Source organism: Lepisma saccharinum, chromosome 19, assembly GCF_977018435.1.
Source record: "Lepisma saccharinum chromosome 19, izLepSacc3.1, whole genome shotgun sequence".
Taxonomy (NCBI): domain Eukaryota; kingdom Metazoa; phylum Arthropoda; class Insecta; order Zygentoma; family Lepismatidae; genus Lepisma; species Lepisma saccharinum.
In genome coordinates this window covers 54,074,064-54,096,740 of record NC_139247.1, presented here as the reverse complement: position 1 = coordinate 54,096,740, position 22,677 = coordinate 54,074,064, and the positions used below count along the sequence as shown (strand labels likewise).

At 35.8% G+C, this 22,677-nt stretch overlaps 2 protein-coding genes across 5 annotated transcripts in view; one reads left to right on the top strand and one right to left on the bottom strand.

The window, feature by feature from the left end:
* The window catches only part of Rbcn-3A (rabconnectin-3 alpha), a 164,161-nt gene extending 143,908 nt beyond the window's left edge, over positions 1-20,253 (top strand). Inside the window, exons 50-57 of one of the 2 annotated variants that reach the window (XM_083140899.1) lie at positions 36-160; positions 2,788-2,959; positions 4,872-4,955; positions 7,788-7,848; positions 11,562-11,770; positions 14,935-15,079; positions 17,217-17,434; positions 18,690-20,253. In XM_083140899.1, coding sequence (XP_082997025.1) covers positions 36-160; positions 2,788-2,959; positions 4,872-4,955; positions 7,788-7,848; positions 11,562-11,770; positions 14,935-15,079; positions 17,217-17,434; positions 18,690-18,890 — 1,215 coding nt within the window. In that variant the 3' untranslated portion in view covers positions 18,891-20,253. The remainder of the gene's footprint in view (positions 1-35; positions 161-2,787; positions 2,960-4,871; positions 4,956-7,787; positions 7,849-11,561; positions 11,771-14,934; positions 15,080-17,216; positions 17,435-18,689) is intronic. The other variant, XM_083140900.1, reaches the window with a different exon arrangement.
* Positions 20,254-21,745: 1,492 nt separating this feature from the next.
* Cog1 (conserved oligomeric Golgi complex subunit 1) overlaps positions 21,746-22,677 on the bottom strand; it is a 36,588-nt gene continuing 35,656 nt past the window's right edge. For all 3 annotated transcript variants that reach the window (XM_083140896.1, XM_083140897.1, XM_083140898.1), the window contains exon 17: positions 21,746-21,958. In XM_083140896.1, coding sequence (XP_082997022.1) covers positions 21,845-21,958 — 114 coding nt within the window. In that variant the 3' untranslated portion in view covers positions 21,746-21,844. The remainder of the gene's footprint in view (positions 21,959-22,677) is intronic.

The following is a 22,677-nucleotide window of genomic DNA, read 5'->3' as shown; positions in this document are numbered from 1 at the left end:
CTACAGCTTAAAATGCGCTTTTTCTACTACCTAAGGTTGCTCCTGGTTTGCTTGCAATAACCACTCCAAGAGAGATCCAAGAAATGGATATTGGAATGCTTCTAGAACCTGCAAGCTGGCTGGAGGATGAATGCGAATTTGATATTCTTAATCTAACAAGGTATGACCCTCTCTCTATCAAAGCTTGTAAATGAATGTAGTTGTTATAAAAGTTGATTTCATCAAATATAATGATTAGGGCTAGGAAGTTTTTAATGACCTTAAAATTGCCAAAAAATGACCTTTATAAAATGCATTTATGACCTAATACATGCAAGAAAATGACCTAAAAATTCTGAAAGATTGTATAACAAATTTATAAACTACCAAGAGAAATTCAAATTACAAATTAACGTTTACAGTATGTATCAAATGTTAATTGCGTATGATAGTACAAGTAAGAAAGTTCACTTTTTGTCATCTTTTACACTTTAAGTGCAGAGTTGCAGTACACAACGAAAATCATATGAAAATTTTCAAAATTGAAATCGGTTTTCAGACAAGAGAGCCTTGTACACGGAAAAATTTCTCTCGACTTCCACCGACACAAGAGGAGCGTACTTGAAATGAACAATAGCACTTACTGTTAAGTCACTTTCAATTCCATCCAGTGCAAATTGCTTTCCTTACAAAATGTCCGATACAGAGCACAAAACTTTGTACCCCTTGATTTTTAACGATAATTCGTCTGAGGACAATATATTTACTGATAGAGGGGGAAATCACATTGTTTGAGCTGAATTGTTACACAACAGCTTGTGTCAACAATACTGCACAGAATTTCTTTGTTTCTTCAAACATGGTCTTTCAGAACTGCGCTGAAGGCAATGAGACGAGAGACTGAAACATCTCAAAGGGTTACATTTGCATGTAAAATGCCCCTTCTTTCACCAAAATGTAGAAAAATGCATAAAATGACTTTTAAATGGCCGAAAAATTACTTAAACAGTTTAAAAAATGGCCTTTACTCCAAAAAGGGTCAAAAAATGTCAACAAAGGCATCCCAATTAATTCACTTACGTGTAAAACACATTTCTATCTACTTATGCAATGTTTGTGCCTTACCCAAAAAAAGATGCATTTTCTTCAAAGTCCTAGCCCTAATAATGATGCTTCATATCTTATCCTGTGCTCTATTCAGAAGACAAATTCAGGGAGCTTGTCTTCGCATGAAATGATGATGATATACTGAAACTCGTTTTCTTTTGTATGGGAATCAATTTTCCATGGAAAAGAGTTCATCAGGGTTCCCACTAGGCTGCAAATCCTGTAAAAGTCAGGGAAATCAATCTCTAAGAGTGAAAAAGTCAGGAAAAATCAAATGTTAACAGGATTTGGTAATGAAATAAGTTCCACTTTTTCCTTGAACCAGGTTATTGCTGAGAGATATTCTTTGTGAAAATATGTTTTCACTAGGGCTGATCAGATACCACTGTGGACCAATACCAATGCTTCAAAGTTACAACAATTAATTTTTTTTTTTTTTTTTTTTTTCAAAACATTGCTTAATATGTTTAAAATATTGATTATTATTAGTGGGTGCATATTCCACTCCAATTGTAAACATTAATTTACCAGAGTTTTGCTTTAAAATATTCAAAATTTACATCAGAATATAATCACAAAGAACAGTTATTCACATAAAATCAATGGAAACTTCGAATTTTGCACAACTTCCAGAATAATTAAGACTCTATGAAAGTGTTGCGGGAAATTTTTGCGGACCCCGTGAATGATCAAAATGCTGGAAAGGTTTTGGCTGGTATCGGTAAATAAAATACAACCGATACTTTCCGATACCAATGCATCAGTTTCGGTATCATCCCAGCCCTAATATATCTGTTCCTTAAGTAAAGGGTCAGGGTGAAAAATGTTGCTGAATGTGTAAATGAAAAGGTCCAAAAAAGAACATGATTCGACGAATGAAAATTTCAAATGTATGAAACAAAACTTAAAAGTCCAGCACGGCATCAACATGGCAGGGAATAACACCAATACATAGAGGCACATATTTTTGGTAAATAAGAAAGCAAAATTTTGGTACAAAAACTGAGTCAATTTCGGGTTCAAAAGCAGTAAATAAAATAAAATATCGGTGTTGTAGCGGTGAATAATCACATCAAAAGTGCTATATAAAATGACATTTTGGTTATGAAATTGTGAATATAATCCTAAATTTGATTTTAAAACTAAACTTTAAAACTACACTTATTCCACAGAACTAACATTTCACTTCTAATAGCACATTTATGTAGTTATCAGAGTATTAAGTTTATTTCTGTGTAAAAGAGTCCATTTTTGCTTCTTCAATATTAACAGCAGAATTAATAAATTTTCCGGGAATTGCATAACTCTCAGGATAATTCAGACCTCGGAAGGTGTCGCGTCGGTGAATAAACCCTGAATTTCGTGTTTAAGAGTTAATTTCGCTTTTTGCAGTTCATTTCGCATTATTTCGTGACAAAACATGGTCACAAAATGCATCTCACACCATTCAAAAACATGGAAAATTAACACTACAATATGTATTTTCAAATTTCGTTTTTTTGTCAAAAACGAAATATGCATGCCCCTACCAATACCTCACTCACTGCAAAAAATTGACTTGCCTGGTTCTTTCCCCTGACATTTCAACTGTAGAACCTAGCAAATTTGGAATTTTCCATACACTCTTTTTAGTTTCAAAGTGACATTTCAAGCCTGTTAGCAACACATTGGGAAGAAAAATGTGCTTTCTTGTATTGACAGGGATCCTGAAACATTGCCTGCATCTAGTTTCCTAGTAATCCAAACACCTGGGGATCCCTACCTACGTCAAACATCAGTTGGGACTTCAGGCAGTGGGCCCCCAACGTCATTCAGCAGCCCCACCACTGCATCTCCAAGCGTTCCAGGACAATCAGGAAGAGGAACTTCCGTGGTAAGTGTGATATTTTCAGCTTCAATATAAGCGAAACAAAATGTTGTGTTTACCCATAACAGTGAATGGTGTTGTGATTTGATGTGAAACATGTAAAATGTTATTATTTTCACATGGTGTGACTCAAATGCCTGGAGTATTGGAATTTAAGATAGTAATTAATACTGAATTCTGAAACTTTTGACTGTGTGTTGAAGAGGTTTACTTCGTTAATTTTCGGATTGAAGCCCTCTTAATATATAGAAATGTTGATTGTAATGAATATGCATAGAGATTTCACTTTGGAGTGAATTACCAATTTTTCTAAAAACTTGATTTCACTTCCGAGGCTATTAGGATGCCATAGATTATCTGATTTTCAATTTTCTGTTGGAAGTATTGCATCTAACAGGATAATATCGCAAGCAGAATAGCATGTGTGTCGCATATATGTGGGAAGAGGGGTACATAAGAGAGGGCTCCAACACCTTTCAGTATTGTCCAATTGCATCGTAAGAAATTATACTGTAAACACTATAAGAAATGATTATGAAAAATACAATGTTGCTAATACACTGTTCTTTTAATGGCTGAAAATCCATATTTTTCTCATTGTTCTAATGCTTTTTCCGTGAATGTTTTTGTATTTATTTACATTTATTGAAAGAGGCACATGTGATGTTCTTTGAAAATTCTATGTAGTAGTAATATAAACTGCAATTGGAACTCAACCAGTGAAATTCTTACCGATATTCACCAATTCTTGAAAATTGTAAGAATTCTAAGTAGACCAGAATTCCACATTTCACTGCATAATTATTGCAGATTTTATTTATTTTTGCGTTAAAGTGCAATGTGACCATTATGTGAAGCTTTTTTTTTTTAATTGTGTCCACATTACCGGTCCTTAAAAATCTTTTATTACTAGGTAAACTGTCTTTGACCCTATGTTAGGATGCATGGAGTACTCCTAAATATATGTTAAAATTGAATAGTCCAAATCGACACACATCATTTCTCTGTGACAGTGTAACGAGCATTTTTTCCAGTCATGAAAAAAAGTTTAACGCATTAGTTGCTATTGATTTGTGCATTATGATCGAAATATTACATTTGAGAAAGTTTACTACAGTGTGGCGATTTACTGACTTACAAAATGTAATCTTCTGTGTCCGAAGATTACCTGATGAAAGGTTGTAAACCAAATTTTGGACTGTAAAAACAGGGTTCAATCATTATTCGGTGAAATGCTGTATTTATTAATCTTACATTAGAACTGCGTCATAGCAATCTACCAGAGTTTTGCTTTAAAATATCCATATTTGCACTTGAAATAGTCATTTAATCAGTAAGTCAGTTTTATCCAACAATGTTGCTGTAAAAATAATGAAAATTATGCATAATTTCCAGAAAGTGATGCGTGGCATTTTTGCAGACTTTGCAAGAGACACAGTCCGAAAAAGTACCTGCTGGTATCCAACCTATACACTCTTACAATAATACCACTGGTATTAGCTCCTCCTCCCTGATTACGAGTTGTATTGGATTAGAAGCACTTTTGTTAAAGATGCAAAATCACATATGAAAGAGACAAATAAAAGTTTAGGTATTGAAACACTGGAAATTTTGGAGTGTATGTTCATTGTCAACTTCTATCATTACTAAAAAGTCATTGCTTTAAGAGATCAAGTAAAACTTCTAGCATTGTATTCAATGTACAACATATATTGTCTCTATGTATAGGGCATCCTTTAATCTCTCGATACAATAAATTGGAATGAAATATTTTATGTTCCTGTTTAATTTTGTGGCATTGTTGTGGTTGTGAATATCCTTTGCATAAACTTTGGGACAACACTGCATATGGATACATAATTCTTTCTTGTACTGTTTCTCTTTCCTATTTTTTTTTTTATTTCTGCTCCTTCATCAGATGAAAGGGCTCAGCTTCCCAGGGTCTCACAACCCCAGGTTCTGTCAGTTTGTCATTGATCGTAGTCGGCATTTATTAAAACCGGTGAGCAAAGAAAACAAAACTACAGCTAGGTTTTTTAACTTGAGTGTTTTGTTTTCTGCATTTGTTAGAGAATTTTGTAGTTGAACATAGTAGTTGATTTGTTTGCTTTTTTACAAATGTAAAAATATTTGTGTGAACTGTGAAATATACAAGTATATTTCCATTTCTGGTTAATGGAGAAAACTTTGCATGTAACTTAGCATGGTTTGCAGTTGAAAGCTACTAGAATTATTTTTATTCCCCTTCTACATTTTAATGTGTATATATTTTTATTTTTTTTACTACAGCCACAATTGTAGCTCTGAGCTGTTTCATCTCGTTATATTTTGTGTTTTTTATTCAGAAGCATGATACCCCCTGTTTGTCGTGTTTCAGTTTATTCAGTATTTGTTTAGCTTAAGATGTGCAATAAACTTTATTAATAGAAAAAAAAATGTCTTCAGGTTCTGCTGGGCCTTGTAGTAACTTTTATGAAAATGTCTTCTAAACCCTGAAACTTGTTTGGAATTTCTCCTGGCATAGTCAGAAGATCTTCGTAGCATTAACTGTTGTTTGCATAAAGATTGTTATTGCTGTTTGCCTATTTTTGTTGCAAATATCTATAAAACATCAAATTCAATTTAGATAAGGACCTACCTGTATGTTCTAGGGGATATTCTAAACTGGATAATTTCCAAAATTTAGAATAGCAACTAGTTCTTGTAACATTTTTTTAGGCAAATTAAGGCCCAGCTGAGCCTGAAATATACAGGGTGACAAGTCCCATTACCCCCTATGTATTTTGCAACGAGGGAAGGTTATGGATCGGAAGTAAATAGAGTATGATAAGGGACGAGATATGTTAGCTGAGGAGGTTACAGACAACAATTTAGTCCAGAATGTCTGTGTGGACGCCATCATTTTCATAACAGAGAATTATGCGGCTCCAGGTACGGTGTGAAATTCTACGCAGCATTGTGCGAGTGTTTGTGGCAAGTGCATGCCGAACGGCTTCTTTCAGTTCGTTAGTTGTGGGGTAATGTGTGCCGGCAACTTGCTCTTTGATATAACCCCACAATGCATTATCACACGATAAAAGATCGGGACTTCTGGGAGACAAGTTGAGAGGTACTGGTAACTGTGGAGAACCACGTCCAATCCATCTGTTACGAAACACTTCATTAAGATATTCTCGCACGGCAATCGAATAATGGGCTGGTGCTCCATCTTGCCGAAACCAGACGCAATCGATAAGTCCTTTGGCTTGCAGTTGAGGAACTAACCAGTCTCATAACATGGTGAGATACCTACGGGGTAATGGGACTTTTGGCTCACCCTGTAGAATAGTCCTGTTGATGTCTGAAATACGAGGGTTGTTCAATAAATAAGGTAGAAAGAACAGCCATGTGGATATATTTTCTTGATAATTTATTGAACAACCCTCATATTTTTGCGAGGTGAAGAAAACCACAAATTCCACAACAAATATTTATTTTCCCAGACGTTTTCAGCACTGCCTATAACAATAACTGTAAATTTTTACTGTTACGTTTGGGTTCAATCACAGTGATCATTCTGGTCAAGTTTTTTATCTTCTAAACCTAGAAGAAAATGGATTTTTTTGTGTTTAAAATCTTGGTAAAGAAGCTTTTCACATTTTCCATTTGAATCAATTCCAATGATCAATATGAGTTACAGAAACTAGAAAAATAACTTTTCAGCGGAATTTAGTTTTTATATGTTAAAATGTCATCATCATGCACAATATTTCCTGGAAAGAAAAGAGGATGGGCTGTGTTATTGGTCTATCTTGCTGAAATTTAAGGATGTCACATCGTCACATATCAATGTTATTAAAGCTTTGCATAATCATATGTTGTGTCAAATTTATAAATTACATACACTCTTTGTGTTTTATATGTACATTATTTGTGGTTGCAATATAGAATATAACAGATATATATTTTTGTTCAATTTCTTTTAATCTTAGGATGTTAAATTTTGTTGGTTGTTACTCAGTAGGTGTTTAAGATCTCTGAAGCTTAGTTGTAAAATTTCCCCCAGATTCACATAATAGCTCTTAATTTTATGCGATTAGTTTTAAGTATGTGATTACATTCTTGTCCCAGTTGAGGCACAGTGGTTCGGATCACGCTTTAAACTGTAGATCCAGTCCTGATTAGCCTATCTGTACATAAAATGGACTTAAAACCTAACTCAAGCTACATTCGTGGGAAAATTCCTTTTCCCTTTATATTATTTATCATTATGAGTCTCAAACGGAAAAACTGCCTCAGTGTAAATATTTTTTTTAAGTGTACGTTTAAATATAATGTAAATATATTTAGTCCTTGATATTTTCTACTCGTTCTTGAAAACTATGATGATCAGCTACCTATGTTTTGTGATTTTGACCTCTGTTTTTCTGACAGTTGTAAATAGAAAGCATGCATGGCCATAATTTTGCAAATTTTGTCTCAAGTAAAATTACTTTCAACTACCTACGATTTGCATTAAAGAGAAGGGCTAAAATGTTTCAATTTCTGCATTTTGTAAATGCATATTGTGATACCTTGAGTAGCCTAGCTTGCAATTTATTGTATTAAGATGTAAAAACTATGAAGTGAATTACAAATACTGAAAGGTAAGATTTTATTGCACCAGTATGATTAATGAACTCTCTTGAGTTTTTCACTTGCCATACAAGGATTCATTCAGTGTGTTTATGTACATTGTCGGCGGAGTGAAAACAAATATGTGGGTAGCAGAAACAAGAACATAAGAGCTTTGTTTTGTGTTTTATTCTTTTCATGTAATATTCTCAAAATAATGTTCCTTTCTTTTTCCCAACAGGTACTTAAGCACAAAGTTGATGGTATCAGAAGAATCAGTGCACATCCTTTGCTACCTCTATGTAAGTAAACAGATTGACTGAATACAGTGGAACCCTCGATTTTATGTTCCCCACCTTTACATATTTCCACATTATACATTCAATCTTGGTGGTCTCTACATAGCAAAATGCTATAAAAGTTTCCTCTATTTTACATTTTCCCGTGTTAAGTTTTTCAACGCGATCCCCTGAAACGTAGAATCGAGGTTCCACTGTATATGTATATAAACAAGTGCTGCTATAAGTTACTTCTTCTTTTCGAAGTATAAGTTAGAATAAATTGATGGTCTACGAAAGCCATGAATCCAACCAAGATAAAGCTAAACATTTTGAAATATAATCTTAAAACATTTAATTTATTAATACAAGATTGGATTAAAAGTAATTATTGTGCCATTGTGGCAATCCTGAATAAATCTCAGCTGGTAAGAACATGCATAACTATGCAATAGCAATACATTCTAATACAGCCGACTCAATCATATTGCTGCATATAGCAACAGTGGGAAAAAATATATAATGGCATGTTTATTGTTTTGATTTAATGATGCATGTCATACAGAAAATGCACAAACATTAAAAACCACATAGTGTACACGTTATTTTAAAATTCAGGCACCATGGCAACCCTACCAATGACAAATCCCCATATCTCGTCCATCACCAGGCTTTTATTAACCTTTTGAGGACAAGGTTTTCCAGTCATGCATTTTATCAAATGTACCTTGAAGAATGATAAGGGGGAAAAAACATAGATGGGGAACTAATTGTCATTGGAGTTGTTTTTATCTTTGCGCCGAGTGACTGTCCTCACTAAAAAGCATGTAGTACCAGAGAGCAGTACAGAGTGATACCAAAGTGTCTGTTCCTTTAATGTTCGTGTTCCTCACGTGCCAGGCAATGTCGTTGGTGACTGGAGTTTTTGAGTGACAGCGCTCCAAGCAGAAGCAGGTTTGCCCATGTTTGGCACGTCAGCTGTTGAAAGTCATGCTAAAAGTGTTGTTTGAAGCTGCACAATGCCATTAGAAGAACAATGGAGGATGAAAAGATGAACAAGGAAAACACACAAGTCCTAAAAATAACCAGAAAGATAAGTTTTCTTCATATATTCATACAGAATGTTCTGAAAGTCGCACAATGCTTAATTGTGATCCTCAATAACAGGGAAACTGTTAGAAATATCCTCACCTTTTTTTAACATTATAAACACTGGAGTGTTTTTAAAATATTTTTCCCTTACTTGTTTGTCACTATCATATAATGTCATCAACAAATTAATAAATATCGCATCCAGAAGTGTATATTGATATTTTATATTTCACAATTCGACGAAACGAGATCTACCAAACAGTTGGCTTGGTGTGATTTATTGTCTTGTGTTGATGTGAAACACCTGGTTTATTACTGTGCATGCAAGGAGAAGGGGCAGCAGTAGGGGGCCATTTCGTCATCATCATTCCTTTATGAATTACAATAATTTATTCAGGTTTAACTTGAATGTCCCTAACATGTATACCCGTTACGGCATTACTCACGAGGGTACATTTATTATTATTTATTATTTGGGCAACATGAAAAGTATGCTATTTCATCAAGTTAGAAAGAATGAAACAATGGAAAGTTCAAATTTGACCGCAGATATGGATAATATATACTGTATGTGCATATGTATTGATACCAGAGGTGCCACCACAAATTTTTTGGGTTTGGGCAAGTACCAATAATAATAATATATTATTGAAATACATTACATAATCAATTTCTCCACCTCATAACAAACCATCAGCAAAAATGATATAAATTGACTGAAATGTGCATGCTCCTTTTCCTCAACCAGGGTGTCTACTATTATGTGAAAACAAAATTCCCTGACTTTTCCAGGTTTTCCAGACCAAGAACAAAAATTTCCCAGACCAAGTCATCAGGGCAATTAATGTAGCAGCGATTAGGGGAGCATGTGGGGGGATTGTCCCCCTACTTTTTGCCCCAACAGTATGGTCTCTTAATGCTATCCCTTATCTACCAAGAAAAAAATAACTGTTCTTGCCCCAACCCCAAAGTTTTGGCACTCAGTCAAAAGTGATATATGTAAGAAAATCAGAGCACTTAGATGAAAATTCACACTTAGTCACACTCATGTCTAAAACCATAAACTGTAGTACATCAGATTAAATACAAAAGTTTGTACTTTTGTACTTGATACAGAGTCTGAAGAAGACCTTGCTAGAAGGTTGAAACGTTACGTTAGTTTATGTTTTTTAATAAAATAAATTACTGCCTTGGTCAGCATATTTAGTTTTTCATAATCATGGAAACAAGGCTTAATGGAGTTATAATCAGATTAAACTTTGCACCACAAAGCATACTTCATCCTCTTGTACCTGTATATTTATGGGAATTTACGAATATACTAGCAAGCTTTCATTATCACATTAAGTGTAATAATTGTTAGTCTACACATTTAAACTAAAACCTGTTTTGTTACACCTTCCATCAAACATTGTTGAAACAAGATGTGAGTCGATTTTCTTGGTTCTCTTCCGACCGTGGCAAACACATGAGTCAGGGCTGTGGCAACAAGCTCCGCCTGCCTGGAGACAGAAATTCTCCCCTGGTAGTACTGTTATGTTCTTACAAGCACGCAAAGCCAGATTAAAAACTATTATGTACTTCATGGGATGCAAGAAGGGGGAGGGGGATAATAAAAATGTATAGTTCTCCTAAAAAAAGAGGCTGTGTGAATCTCAGTGATGAAATTCGATTGTAGCATCGGACCTATGGATGCAAATCTCTTGAAATATCCAGGTGATCCCAAAACTCTTTGACAAAATGTCATTCCTGTCACCACATTTTGGAAAAAGAAAAAAAAGAAACATTAAAGAAAAGGCTTTTTTTCCCCCGAATTTTTTTTATAATTTCAAGATGTTTCTGTTTTCGCATCTGACACTGCATTATTGAAATGTTAGGAGTGAAACTTTGGTGAGTTGTAGTTACATGCTCATATTATGAGACAGGATCATCATTTTCATTTAGTGGCAGTTAGGCCAGGTGGGATTTACCAGATAACTGAAATTTTAAATCTTTTCCAAATTCATGCTTTTTTAAACTTTTTTTCCAAAAATGTGAATGAGAATTTTATGTCATCAAAGAATGGCTTTTGTCGCAATTACCTGCAAGTTTCAAGCATCCATACATCCAACGCCAGAGTCAGATTTCAATAACATTGCAGACCTTTTCTCAAAAGAAAATAATAAACTTTTGTAAAATGTGTTTTTTTAAAAAATACCAAAAATGTATTGTTATTTCGTAGTATGTCATAAAATCGAATGTATATTAATGAACATCAAAAAACAGAACACAAATATTATCATCAGTTTTGGAGACATGAGATGTTAAATGCAGTTATGTGGTGCTGGTCCACATTATACACCAGCAATCCTAAAAGTATTAATGCAGTCGGTGAAATGCATTTATAATGAACCTCTACGGGTTCAGAGAATTGGTTCATTATATCCGAAGTTCACTAAAACCAAAATACATTTGTTTAACCTGGATATAATGAATGCAGTACAATGTACAGGAGACATGGTTCTGCACAGTTTCTTTTGCATGTGGTCCCACTATACTACTACAAGCTCCAAAAAACTTGAAAAATGAACATTACAGCATGTTTCCGCCAAAAATAAAATATGCATGTCTCTAATTGTGTGTCATATGTGCAATATACTTCACAGACCTGACAGGCTCCCAGGATGGATCGGTGCAGATGTGGGAATGGGGTCACGCTCAACCCGTCGCAACTCCACGACCTCCAGGGACATACGCTAAGGTTACGAGGGTCCGATTCAGTCAGCATGGGAATAAATTCGGAGTGGCCGATGCTGATGGGAATCTTAGCTTGTGGCAAGTTGGACTTGCCTCTCATGCCAGCAGGCCTTTCTTTGTAAGTATCATGAATTCAGCTTTACTCATTATCTTTCTGTGTGTTGAGGGTAATGTATTTACAAAAATGTAGTACATTACATTTAAAAAAATCAGTGAGTATGGCACAATAAACACAATATTATAGGGATGTGACCGATTAATCGGTGCTCTATCAGTATCGGCCAATATAGGCATATCGGTTTATTGGTAAAATTGCCAATTGTTTTACCGATCCGATATATCAATAAATATCTGATAAATTAGTGCAAAATTTTTGCCATTTTGTTGTAATTTTTATGGATAATCTCTATGCTCTACTTAAATAGTAAGTGTCTAAATATTAGGGATGGGCCGATATGAAATTTCGACCGATACCGATAAAGTACCGATATTAAATTTACCGATACCGATAACCGATATTCTACCAATCCGATATAAAATTAGAAGTGGTCCTTAAAGAACCTGAAAGGTTCATTGACCTCCTTAATAAATTGTTTCAATGCGACTGCAGTGCAAGAGAAGTTGCATATTTAGACATTTACTTTTTTAGAAATTAGAGCATGGAGATTATCGATAAAAATTACAACAAAATGGCAGAATTTTGCACTAATTTATCAAATATTTATTGATATATCGGACCGGTAATTTTACCGATAAACCGATATGCCTATATCGGCCAATACCGATAGAGTACTGTTTAATCGGTCCCATCCCTACTAAATATGAAACTTCTTTTGCACTGCAGTCACCTTGAAACAATTTATTAAGGAGGTCAAGGAATCTTTCAAGTTCTTCAAGGACCATTTCTAATTTTATATCGGATCGGTAGAATATCGGTGTCGGCCAAAATTTTATATCTGCCCATCCTTACAATATTATAAAAAGTTAGGATATACGATGGCTAGTCTGTAAAGGATGAGAATGAATTTATTACTCGCTATTAACTACAGTGAGGGAGGGGTAAGGATATTATTCACAGCTGGTAGGGATGTAGACGAACTGCTGTGGAAAATTTCGAGCTGGAGGAATAAATACATCACCATTACTCTGCAGCTTCTTTAAAGGCAGGCCATATAAGTTAATAAGTGCTATATATGTATTACGAGATTAGGAAGTTGATAGCACAGTTATTATTTGCTGAAACGCACACACCTGGCAACAGTGGATAATTGAGTGAGTAGCAGACAGTTTTCATCTCCAGGCTGCAGTCTTGCTCAAGATGGGAGTCGTAACAGTTGGAGCAGATGCAGCCTTGAAATGTAGTGTCCGACTTAAGAAATCCGCCATGCAAGGTTATCAATTGTTGTAGCAGTCGTACGAGGAAGATGAACAGCCACACTCAACCGCATTTTGATGTTTCAAAGAGTTAAAGAAGGCTGTGTATCAAGAGCAAAGGCAGGTGGCTCTGGCATCGTGGCCAGTCATAATCAAGGTCACATCAACTTAACCAATCATCTGTCTTTGTTCAAAGTGTGAACTGCTGAACCACTGCGTAATATGCCTCCCATCACTGTTCGATCCCAGGACCCTTTGATTACCATATGACTGTATTACTATTATGCTATTAGGAAGGCTCTGATCTGTATATAAAGTAGAAATTGGACGATATGGAATTTTGGCCTATACCGATAAAGTTAGAATATGAAATTCCAAATGGTCCTTAACCCCTTCCCTGTGTTCGGCGTAATATTACGCCCTTGGTCACTATAGCTTATTCTGTGTTGGGCATAATATTACGCCCGCAAACATCTCTGACTGAAGTAACCTGTGTTGAATGGAATAATACGTTTTTTGTTGGTGAAACATATGTTTTGCTATTGAAGAAACAACCTTTTATTTAGTCACGATTTTCAGTGCCGACAAAGAAGTAGTAGTTTAGAGAAAAGTAAACTGTTTTTGTGTTATGCTGACAAAGTGCAAAAGGTGAGTGCGTTTGTGTGTCGCTTTTGGAAATTTCTTTGCGTACATTTTTCGTGTTGCATTATATGAACTGTTGGTGATTTATTGTTGGTTTTGGTGTGTAAAATGGCAAAGAGTAAACGTGCCAAGAAAAGTGTTCGGGTTTCCAATAGTATCTAACAGTGGTGGCAATTAGGGGTGCAGGGGGCAGTTGCCCCCTACTTTTTGCCACTTTTGCCCCCACACTATGCTATTTTTTTTCTACAAAGGGAAATATATATACTTTCTTTGCCCCCACCCCCATTTTGGCACCTTGCCCCCCAGTTTTAGAACCCTATTGCCGCCACTGGTATCTAATAGTATTGTCAAACGGGATTGCGAAATATTTTTTCCCCTCATACCTATTGAAGATATTGCAATGAAACTTGGCGGACACATTACGTATAGACCATAGTAATTTTCAAGGTAAATTATAATTGGGTACCTATATCCAGAGATGGTCCAGAGGGCCCCAAAGTTACCAAAAGGGATTTTTTCGGAGGGAAATTTCCCAAATTCTCCCCGATTTCCCTTTCCTCATACTTGATGTACACATGTGCGTGGTACCATTTGAAAGCCTGTTCTATTCTGAGGAGAAAGACGTATGAACCATGATACTCGGATGAATTGTGCTGAAGCAGTAGCTACTTAAAAATATTACTACGCAAACTCAGAAAAAAAATACTCAGAGCGGGAAAGCATTTTGTCATAAAATTACACAGGGAAGGGGTTAAAGAATCAGAATGGATCATTGACCTTTATAAATGCATGTTTCGAGGTGACTGCAGTGCAAAAGAAGTTGCATATTTAGACAATTTACTTTTTAAAAAGTAGGGCATGGAGATTATCCATAAAAATTATTACAAAATGGCAGAATTTTGCACTAATTATAATATATATATATAGATATATAGGATCGGTAAAATAATTGGTAATTTTACCAATACACCGATATGCCTATATCAGCCAATACTGATGGAGTACCGATTAATCTGTCCCATCCCTAGTATAAAGCAACTACATTTGCATACCTTCTGTTTTATTGCATTTGTGACATGTCTTTCAGGGATTTTTTCCTCTTCCTAAAATTCAAATAATGTTAAGCTAGTAAAATTTTCTTGTACGAAATTTTCCTCGTCCAGTTTTAAGTTTATCAGGAAGTATGGATTACCATTGAATTTTTAACTTGATAGGTTCTTGATCTTATACAGCTATTTTTCTAAAAATATATTATTTTGTTCACAGACATACCAGTGCCATAACAAGCAAACCAGTGACTTTGTCTATGTAGGATCTTGTAGCTTGGTAGCGACCGCAGGACATAACTCAGAAAGCAAAAATGTAGCTATTTGGGATACTCTGTTACCACAGCGAAAAGCCCTTGTTACAGGTACAGTATCATAGTGCTATATTTTTCATTTTATCATGTGATACTTAATGATACATGAAACATTTGTGACGTATGAACAGGTGTGGACGGACTTCACTCGGAAATTCAGAAAACCAGGCCCCACCAGGCTGGCTATTAAGAACCTGGTCAACAAATTCAAGTGAATAGGTAGTGTTGAGGATGAAGAACGTCCTGGTATGCCAGCCATAACACCACAAATTGTGGAAAATGAACAGGACACGATCACACGTAGCCCCACCGCATCGACCAGGCGACTCAGTATCCATAATCCATCATCTACCAACTGTGGCTCATAGCACGGTGGATTGGGGCACACCAAGCTTCTTAGTATGCACCAACAGGATGGGGCTCCACCCCATCTTGTCATCATCGTTTGTGATCACCTAAAGGAAGTTTTAACCGGTAGATGGATTGGTCGTGTCTCGCAACAGGGAGTTGTGCCCCCCCCCCCTCGATCTGACGCCCTTAGACTTTTTCATTTGAGGGTTTATCAAGTCTAAGGTGTACGGGGTGAGGATCCACACAGCATAGCCCAGTTGAAACAACGCATTACGGCCGGAGTTGCTGAGATTACCCCAACTATATTGGAGAAGGTGTTTTGGGCTGTGGTGGATTGTTGGCATCTGTGCCTAGACTTCAGGGGTGGTCACATTGAGTTATACTGATTTTGTGTCCTACTGTGATATATGTTTCAGTTACATATTGTATTTTGTACCATAAATCCTGTTCATGCAGAAATGTTTTACACCCTGTATATAAAAATATATCATAAAATACTTAACGTTTCGTGAGTATCTGTTTAATAATAATCAGATACCCACAAAGCGTAAATATTTTATGATATATTTTTATATATATTTTTTAATTACATAATCTGAGTAAGTCGCACACGCCTTGAAAATGACCCTGTATAGAATTAATTTAGAATGTAAAATATTAAAAAATATACAAAATATATCAAGAGGCAAAAAGGCTGGTATAAATAAAACGTTCAGTTTTCAAGTTATTAAAGATGAACACGTAGTATGATTTTCAAAGCACAGTATTACACATTTGTAATTGTCATGCCATCTTAAATTGATGTTATTCATTATGAAGTTTATCCTTACCTTCTAACACTGCATTAAAAGACCACCTGTTCTTTCAAGTATATGGGTTGCAGTTTTTGAAACGCTGACATTATTTTTGAATAGCCCATAATTACTTAATAATACTTGTCATTTGTTCTTGAAGTAAGTAAAGGAAGGAAATAAATTAATGTAACTTAGTTTCTCATGATATTGTGGGTGAAATAATAAATGCACTGGAAGTATAAATAATATATTTATCAGTATGCATAGAATTTGTAGTATTTTGACTAGGGTTAGTTAATAACACTTTCAACAAATACTGTAAAAAAAAAAAAGAAAAAAAAAAGGTGAAGTGGCCCACACGTTCTCGATCTCGGCCGAGCTGGGGGTGATGTGATCAGCACTATGCCCCTGGCTGCCTTTACCCCCCAGAATTTCCTCCAGGTACCCACTTTATACAACGCTGGGTGGGTGCCGGAGCCACTTGAACAGGTTGAAAAAGTCCCGGTTCTCCCCCGCCGGGGATCGAACCTGGATCTCTCGCATGGTAGTCAGACGTCCTAACCACAAATACTGATGCTTGAAAATTGTAACAATTCAAAAAACAGTTCAGGGTGCAGTGGAACCCCAATTTTATGTTCCCCAGTTTTACATTTTCCTGCATTTTAAGTTCGTTGAACTTTCCCCTGAAAAACATAAAATCAAGGTTCCACTGTATTTGTTAATTTTAATTTGTAAGTTGTCCTTTGTAACGATATCACATCCATCTACTAGAGTTTTGCTTTGAAATATTCATAATTTCACAGGAGATAATCATTTAATAGAAAAAATATATTTCACAGTTGCAAAAATACTTGAAATAATACATATTTCCATAAATTATAATCTCCAGAAGTACCAGGACTTGGAAAGTGTCGACTAATATAGATGATTAAATTTCAGTGGTATTTTCCGATGCCCATACCAGACGGTATAGGATCAGCCCTAATATTGACATATAGTTTAAGTTGTACATTATCAAAATTATAATGATACCTTTCTTGCAGCATTCACATGCCATGATCAGGGATCCCCAAGTCTTCTGTATGCTCCACAGCATCAAATAATCATCTCAGCCGGCAAGAAGGGAGACGTTTGCATTTTCGATGTTCGCCAGCGACAGTTGAGGCAACGTTTCCAAGCCCATGAATCCGCAATCAAGTGCATGGCGTTGGACCCAGCAGAGGAGTACTTTGTTACAGGGTCAGCAGATGGAGACATCAAGGTAAGTGTACTTGTGTTAATACATTCTCATAGTGAAGGATTAGTGACCTCGTGATAGTGGAGGTGATCTATTTTTTGTAATTATCGCATGCTAAAGCCCACAAGTTCAAAGAAGAAAGCTTAAGTTTTCATTAGGGATGGATGATATCAGAAATTTGATATTGTGATATATCGTCAAGAAAATATCCGTCAGAGATGATACAATATTTTTTCCGTATCATGGTATTGGTGATATATATCACCAAAATATCATGACGATGTATAGTCCAGTTATCACCTAAACAATATATCACCCAACACAAGTTTTCATCTCAAGATGTGTAAGTCTCTTAAGTGCAAAACATGATGTTCCAAAATCCCTCATTTTGTTCAGTTGTAAATGACACCTTCTGCTGTCATGCCTAAGTTTGACAACGCAGACTACCACAAGCATTTCCATTCACCATGGCAACTGGCCAAGGTGATTGGTTCATCATCATCCTTCGCATTTCCTGCCTCTGGCTGGGTCAGCATAGAAGTCAAGCCTCTCCATTTTTTCCTATAGCTCTGTTCCAGTGTTACGGCAGGTGCCCTACATGCTGGCAAGGGAAGTGGGGAGTGGAGAAGTGACTAATCCAGCACAATAAGAAACACAGCAGACTGTAGAATGAGGTGTGGACAAAACTTCCTCCACTCAACGTCGTAACTCTCAGCGCCATTGCTGTTGTCTGGTTGGTCTCCTGTGTATTCCCTGCTCCCCACTTCCCTTGCCAGCATGTAGGGTGCCCATCCTAACAGTAGAAAAGACCTTTAGTCTTACACCACTCCTCTCTTTCCCCAGTTTTCCAATCTTGGCCTTATTCCCAATCCTTGTGCATTGTAAGCTCTTACTGGTAATATTTCTGCATCCATCCTCTTCATGTGTTTGAACCATCTTGCCTGTGTCTACCCTGTCGTGAAGCTTCACCACCCCCACTGTCTGTCGGATCTCCTCATTCCTTATTCTATCCCTTCTAGTCTTCCCCAAATTACTCCTTAAAAATTTCATCTACACTGCCTGCATCTTTCTTTTGGTTCATGGGTTTTTAATTTTCAGGATAAGATTTCACGAAAGTGTGGTATGGCATTTTTGTGGACCATACCGAAATGCTGATAAAGTATCAGCCAGTATTAGTAAATAAAATCCCACTGATACATTCTGATATCGGTATCATCTCTCCTTTAGTAATTATAGTAACAATTTCAATAAACAACCATGACGATGTTTTTGTTTTCAGGTTTGGGGACTGACAGTTCACAATGCCATATATTCATTTCATGGTGAACATGCAAGATCCAGCTTTTTCAAAAACATTGGCCAAGGCGTCACTCAACTTTATGTCGATCAGAATGCAAGACTTTTCTCATGTGGAGCAGATGGTTCTATGAAAGTCCGGCAGCTGCCGGAGAAAGATTTAGTTGTCCAGTCGATGTATTAGAAATTAATGAAGGACGTTTCAGTGGCTGTGTTGCTGTTGTTGTTGAACTTTAGTTAAACGTTACATTTATACCAAGAGGATTGTAAGTTCGGCAATCCTTGAATTGTTTGGGTGTAATTAACAGTGAGAAATGTGAATAGGTAAGTTGAGAATGTAGGTATGAATATATTTGCAATAAGCAATATTAATATTCTCCCTAATAGTGGGTGCTACGGATGATTAGAACTAAAAAGAAAAAGTTACAGGATAGTGTAATAGGGGTAAAAGGGATGAACATTTTTTTTCTTCCTAGCAGTGGCAAGACAATATGAATACATAAATGGACTTTGAAAAACAAGTCATATGTGAATGTATATTCTCATATTCTTGGGAAGTGAGAACAAAGAATTTTGTGGTAAGATATGAAAATATATACAATCAATTTGTCACTCCTTTCTTAATGTGCTGTGAGCTCTATTACCATGTTGTGATCATAACTGTTTTTTGAAGACTATCCCGATTGTATAACATCACCGTAAAGTGGAAAAGAAAAATCTAGTCCTTTAGGATCTGGTCTCCTTGTGAATAAAAGAATTGTCAATATAACTATGCAAGCTCGACACACATAACACAAACGGTATTAATTTTCGTATAATGCATCTTTGGTACATTTCAGTATGGGTTCCAATCTGTCAGTATTTTTTCCTTCTTTGACCAACATTCCATGTACTTTTTTTTTTTTTGGTGGGTCATAATGATGTTCCTGTTCAGCTGAGTAATTAATTAATAATTAATTGGTGCTGATAATGTGTTTGTGCTGCTTTGTCCAAAGTTGCATATCTTATACATATCTTCAATTTGTTTAGTAGTTATACATAATTTAGTAATATATGTTGACAGAAGTAGCTATTCTGTTTCCTAATATATAGTGTGCTCTTTTTATTTAATTTCTGTATAGCAATTATAATGTAAATTAATTTGTACATAATATATTTTTTCGGATATTATGTATTATATCAATGTGTCATGTATTTTAGTTTTGCTGATTCATTTGTGAATAGTGTGTAGTTTTTAATGTAGAATTTTCATTATTGGCCTAGTCATTTGTAGATAAATCAGTGTACAGTTCGTTGCAGGAGTACCAGTGGAGATTAACAACTCCAAAATAAAAGTGAAAGAAGAGGTTTTTGTTAATTCTACATTTATATAAGGGTATTATTATTCACGTGATATAACAAAAGTCGTACCCATAGAATATTAGCGTGTTTGTTAAAAGTTGAACTGTATATATATGATACTGATGTATCACAGACAATACTATGGTTAAAGAGACATGTATGAAGTAGTGTATAAAATTTGCTGTAGTAAACACTGTGTTGTATAATATTTGTTGTACATTCTATCCACATGTTTTAAGAATTGTTGAATGTATTGTTAAAGTTAATCCTGTTTGCGTCTCTTCTCATGAAAGATTTGTTATTATGGTTTGCTTGTCTTAAACGAGGTGCCCTGTCATGTCTACACAAATACTCAGAGATGTGTGTATAAGAAGTGAATATCTATATATTTAAAGAATATATATATATACATAAATAATATAAATATATCCATATGTATATATGTGCGTGTGAATGTGTGCTACCAATAAACCAACCTATAAACCTGCACATGTAGAAATAATAACACATGTTATAGATTTGCGTATGATTTGAAAGTTCCTTCAATTATAGTCATACCTTCCCCCCCCCCCCTTTTCCCCTCAATTGTGTTGGTTCAGTGTCATATGGAACTATGGTGGTTCATCGGTTGGGCAACTGACTCAGCACAGGAGACCCTGGTTTGATTACATGGGTGTGTGATCTAAAGGTTCAAGACCTTGTCCCCGTATAAAGGGTTCACCCAGCCTGTAATAAATTGGCATGGAGGGAAGCTTGGTGTTGATCACACCACATCCATGCACATAGCATACGGTAACATGTTAACTTATCGGCATGGCAGACCTGTATGATACCAATAAGTTAACATGTTTCATGACTATTGATGTCACTCGTCGTCTCGCACATTTTTACAATATTCACACATGTAAAACAGACAGCAGAAAATCGGGCAAAGCAAGATATCTCCAGGTAGTAGATTGTAATTCAGTGAGGATGGCATTCCCATGGATCTTGGATTGATTTGGCTAATTGTGAGGATGAATTATGATACGAAGAAGTGACATTTACAAATAACACCCATGTCCAGGCTGGATTCAAACCAGGACCCCTGCTGTCGAAGCATGCTGTGCATGGAAATTGGCCATGGACCATAGGTTCTACCAGCGAAAATAAGACAAAATTTCTTTAGCAGACAGGAACTTTTCGTCCTTGCCACAAAAAAAAATAGGGAAATTAATTTTCCCCTCGCAATGATAGGATTCTTAGCAGAGATGAATTATTATACCTTTTACTTCCCAATGAAAGTTAGAGGAAAATCTAAATTATACAAAAAAACATTCCTTATTTGGAGAGGCCCTCTAACCACCACAAACCAAAGAAAAAAATAAGATACTACTTTGGGTGCAGATTATATAAAAGCAGTGTTGCTATCTTATTGGGGAAAATTCAGAAAATAATTTTCTAGCATCAGCCCTAGGGATGCTGGGATGGCCAAATTTGCAGGGAAGCACAACTAAAGACAATCTTTGAGCGCACACAATCGACTGCCCCTAATTTTGGAAAAATATATATTCAATTAAAATAAGGTGCCACCTAGGCATGTTACATTAATCGTGTCTCTAGTCGGCATATGCATGAACTGTTTAAATTCATGCTAATTTCTACAACTACTCCTAAAATACCTTGTTGCTACCATAACAATGAATTTTTACTTTTATACTTTGTAATAAATTATTTATTAAGATGAAACTTCCATTTAACCATATATATAAATATATACATACTCACTCATAAATCACATTTTAATAACAAAATACATTACGATCCAAACCAATCGGTACTCATTGCACCAAAAAATGCAGCTGCTCCTGATCTTACAATGCCACCTGGTGAAGGATCACGTTTTGTTTTCTGGTGACTAGTCTTCTTGGGCTACAAAAGGAAAAAAATATATAAATGACAAAGAATTTAAGTAGAAAAGTAGCTCAAATAAATACAGTATTGCCCTATTTTTATTATGACCCTGAAACTAACATTTAACAATCTTTTCAAGGCACTAAGCACAGTAATCAAGAATAATCACCATTCTCTGAACGTCAGCCAGGATAAAGGGTAACTTGATGGTTATCCAGTAAACCTTTCATAGCAGAAGTTTCTTGTGCTGATCTAGTATTGAAGTCGGGACAGGAAACTGGTCTCAAAATATTACAAAATCCAACACAAATATGAATATAAAACCTACTAACACAAATTAATATATCATTTATCAATACTAATAGTGGGCTGCACTGATCTTGATAAAAGTGACACATCTAGTTTACAACAGGTGGTGAACATTTGAAACAAACACCTGGAATGCAGATGCTAACCTTTATTAGTATAGTGTTGGGTCACCACAGCAACACGTCTGAGGAAGAACCGATAGAGGTCCTGTATAGTGGCAAGATGGATTTGTAGCCATTTCTCCTGAAGCACGCTGATGAGTTCACAACATGTTGTTCGAGGAAAATGTTGCCGCACGAAAGTCTCAATATTGGTCAGATCCGGTGACTGTGTGGGCCATGGCTGATGTTCAACCTCACATTCATGCTCACCGAACAACTCTGTGACCTGTTTAGCAGTGTGTATCGGTGTGTTATCCTGGAACATTG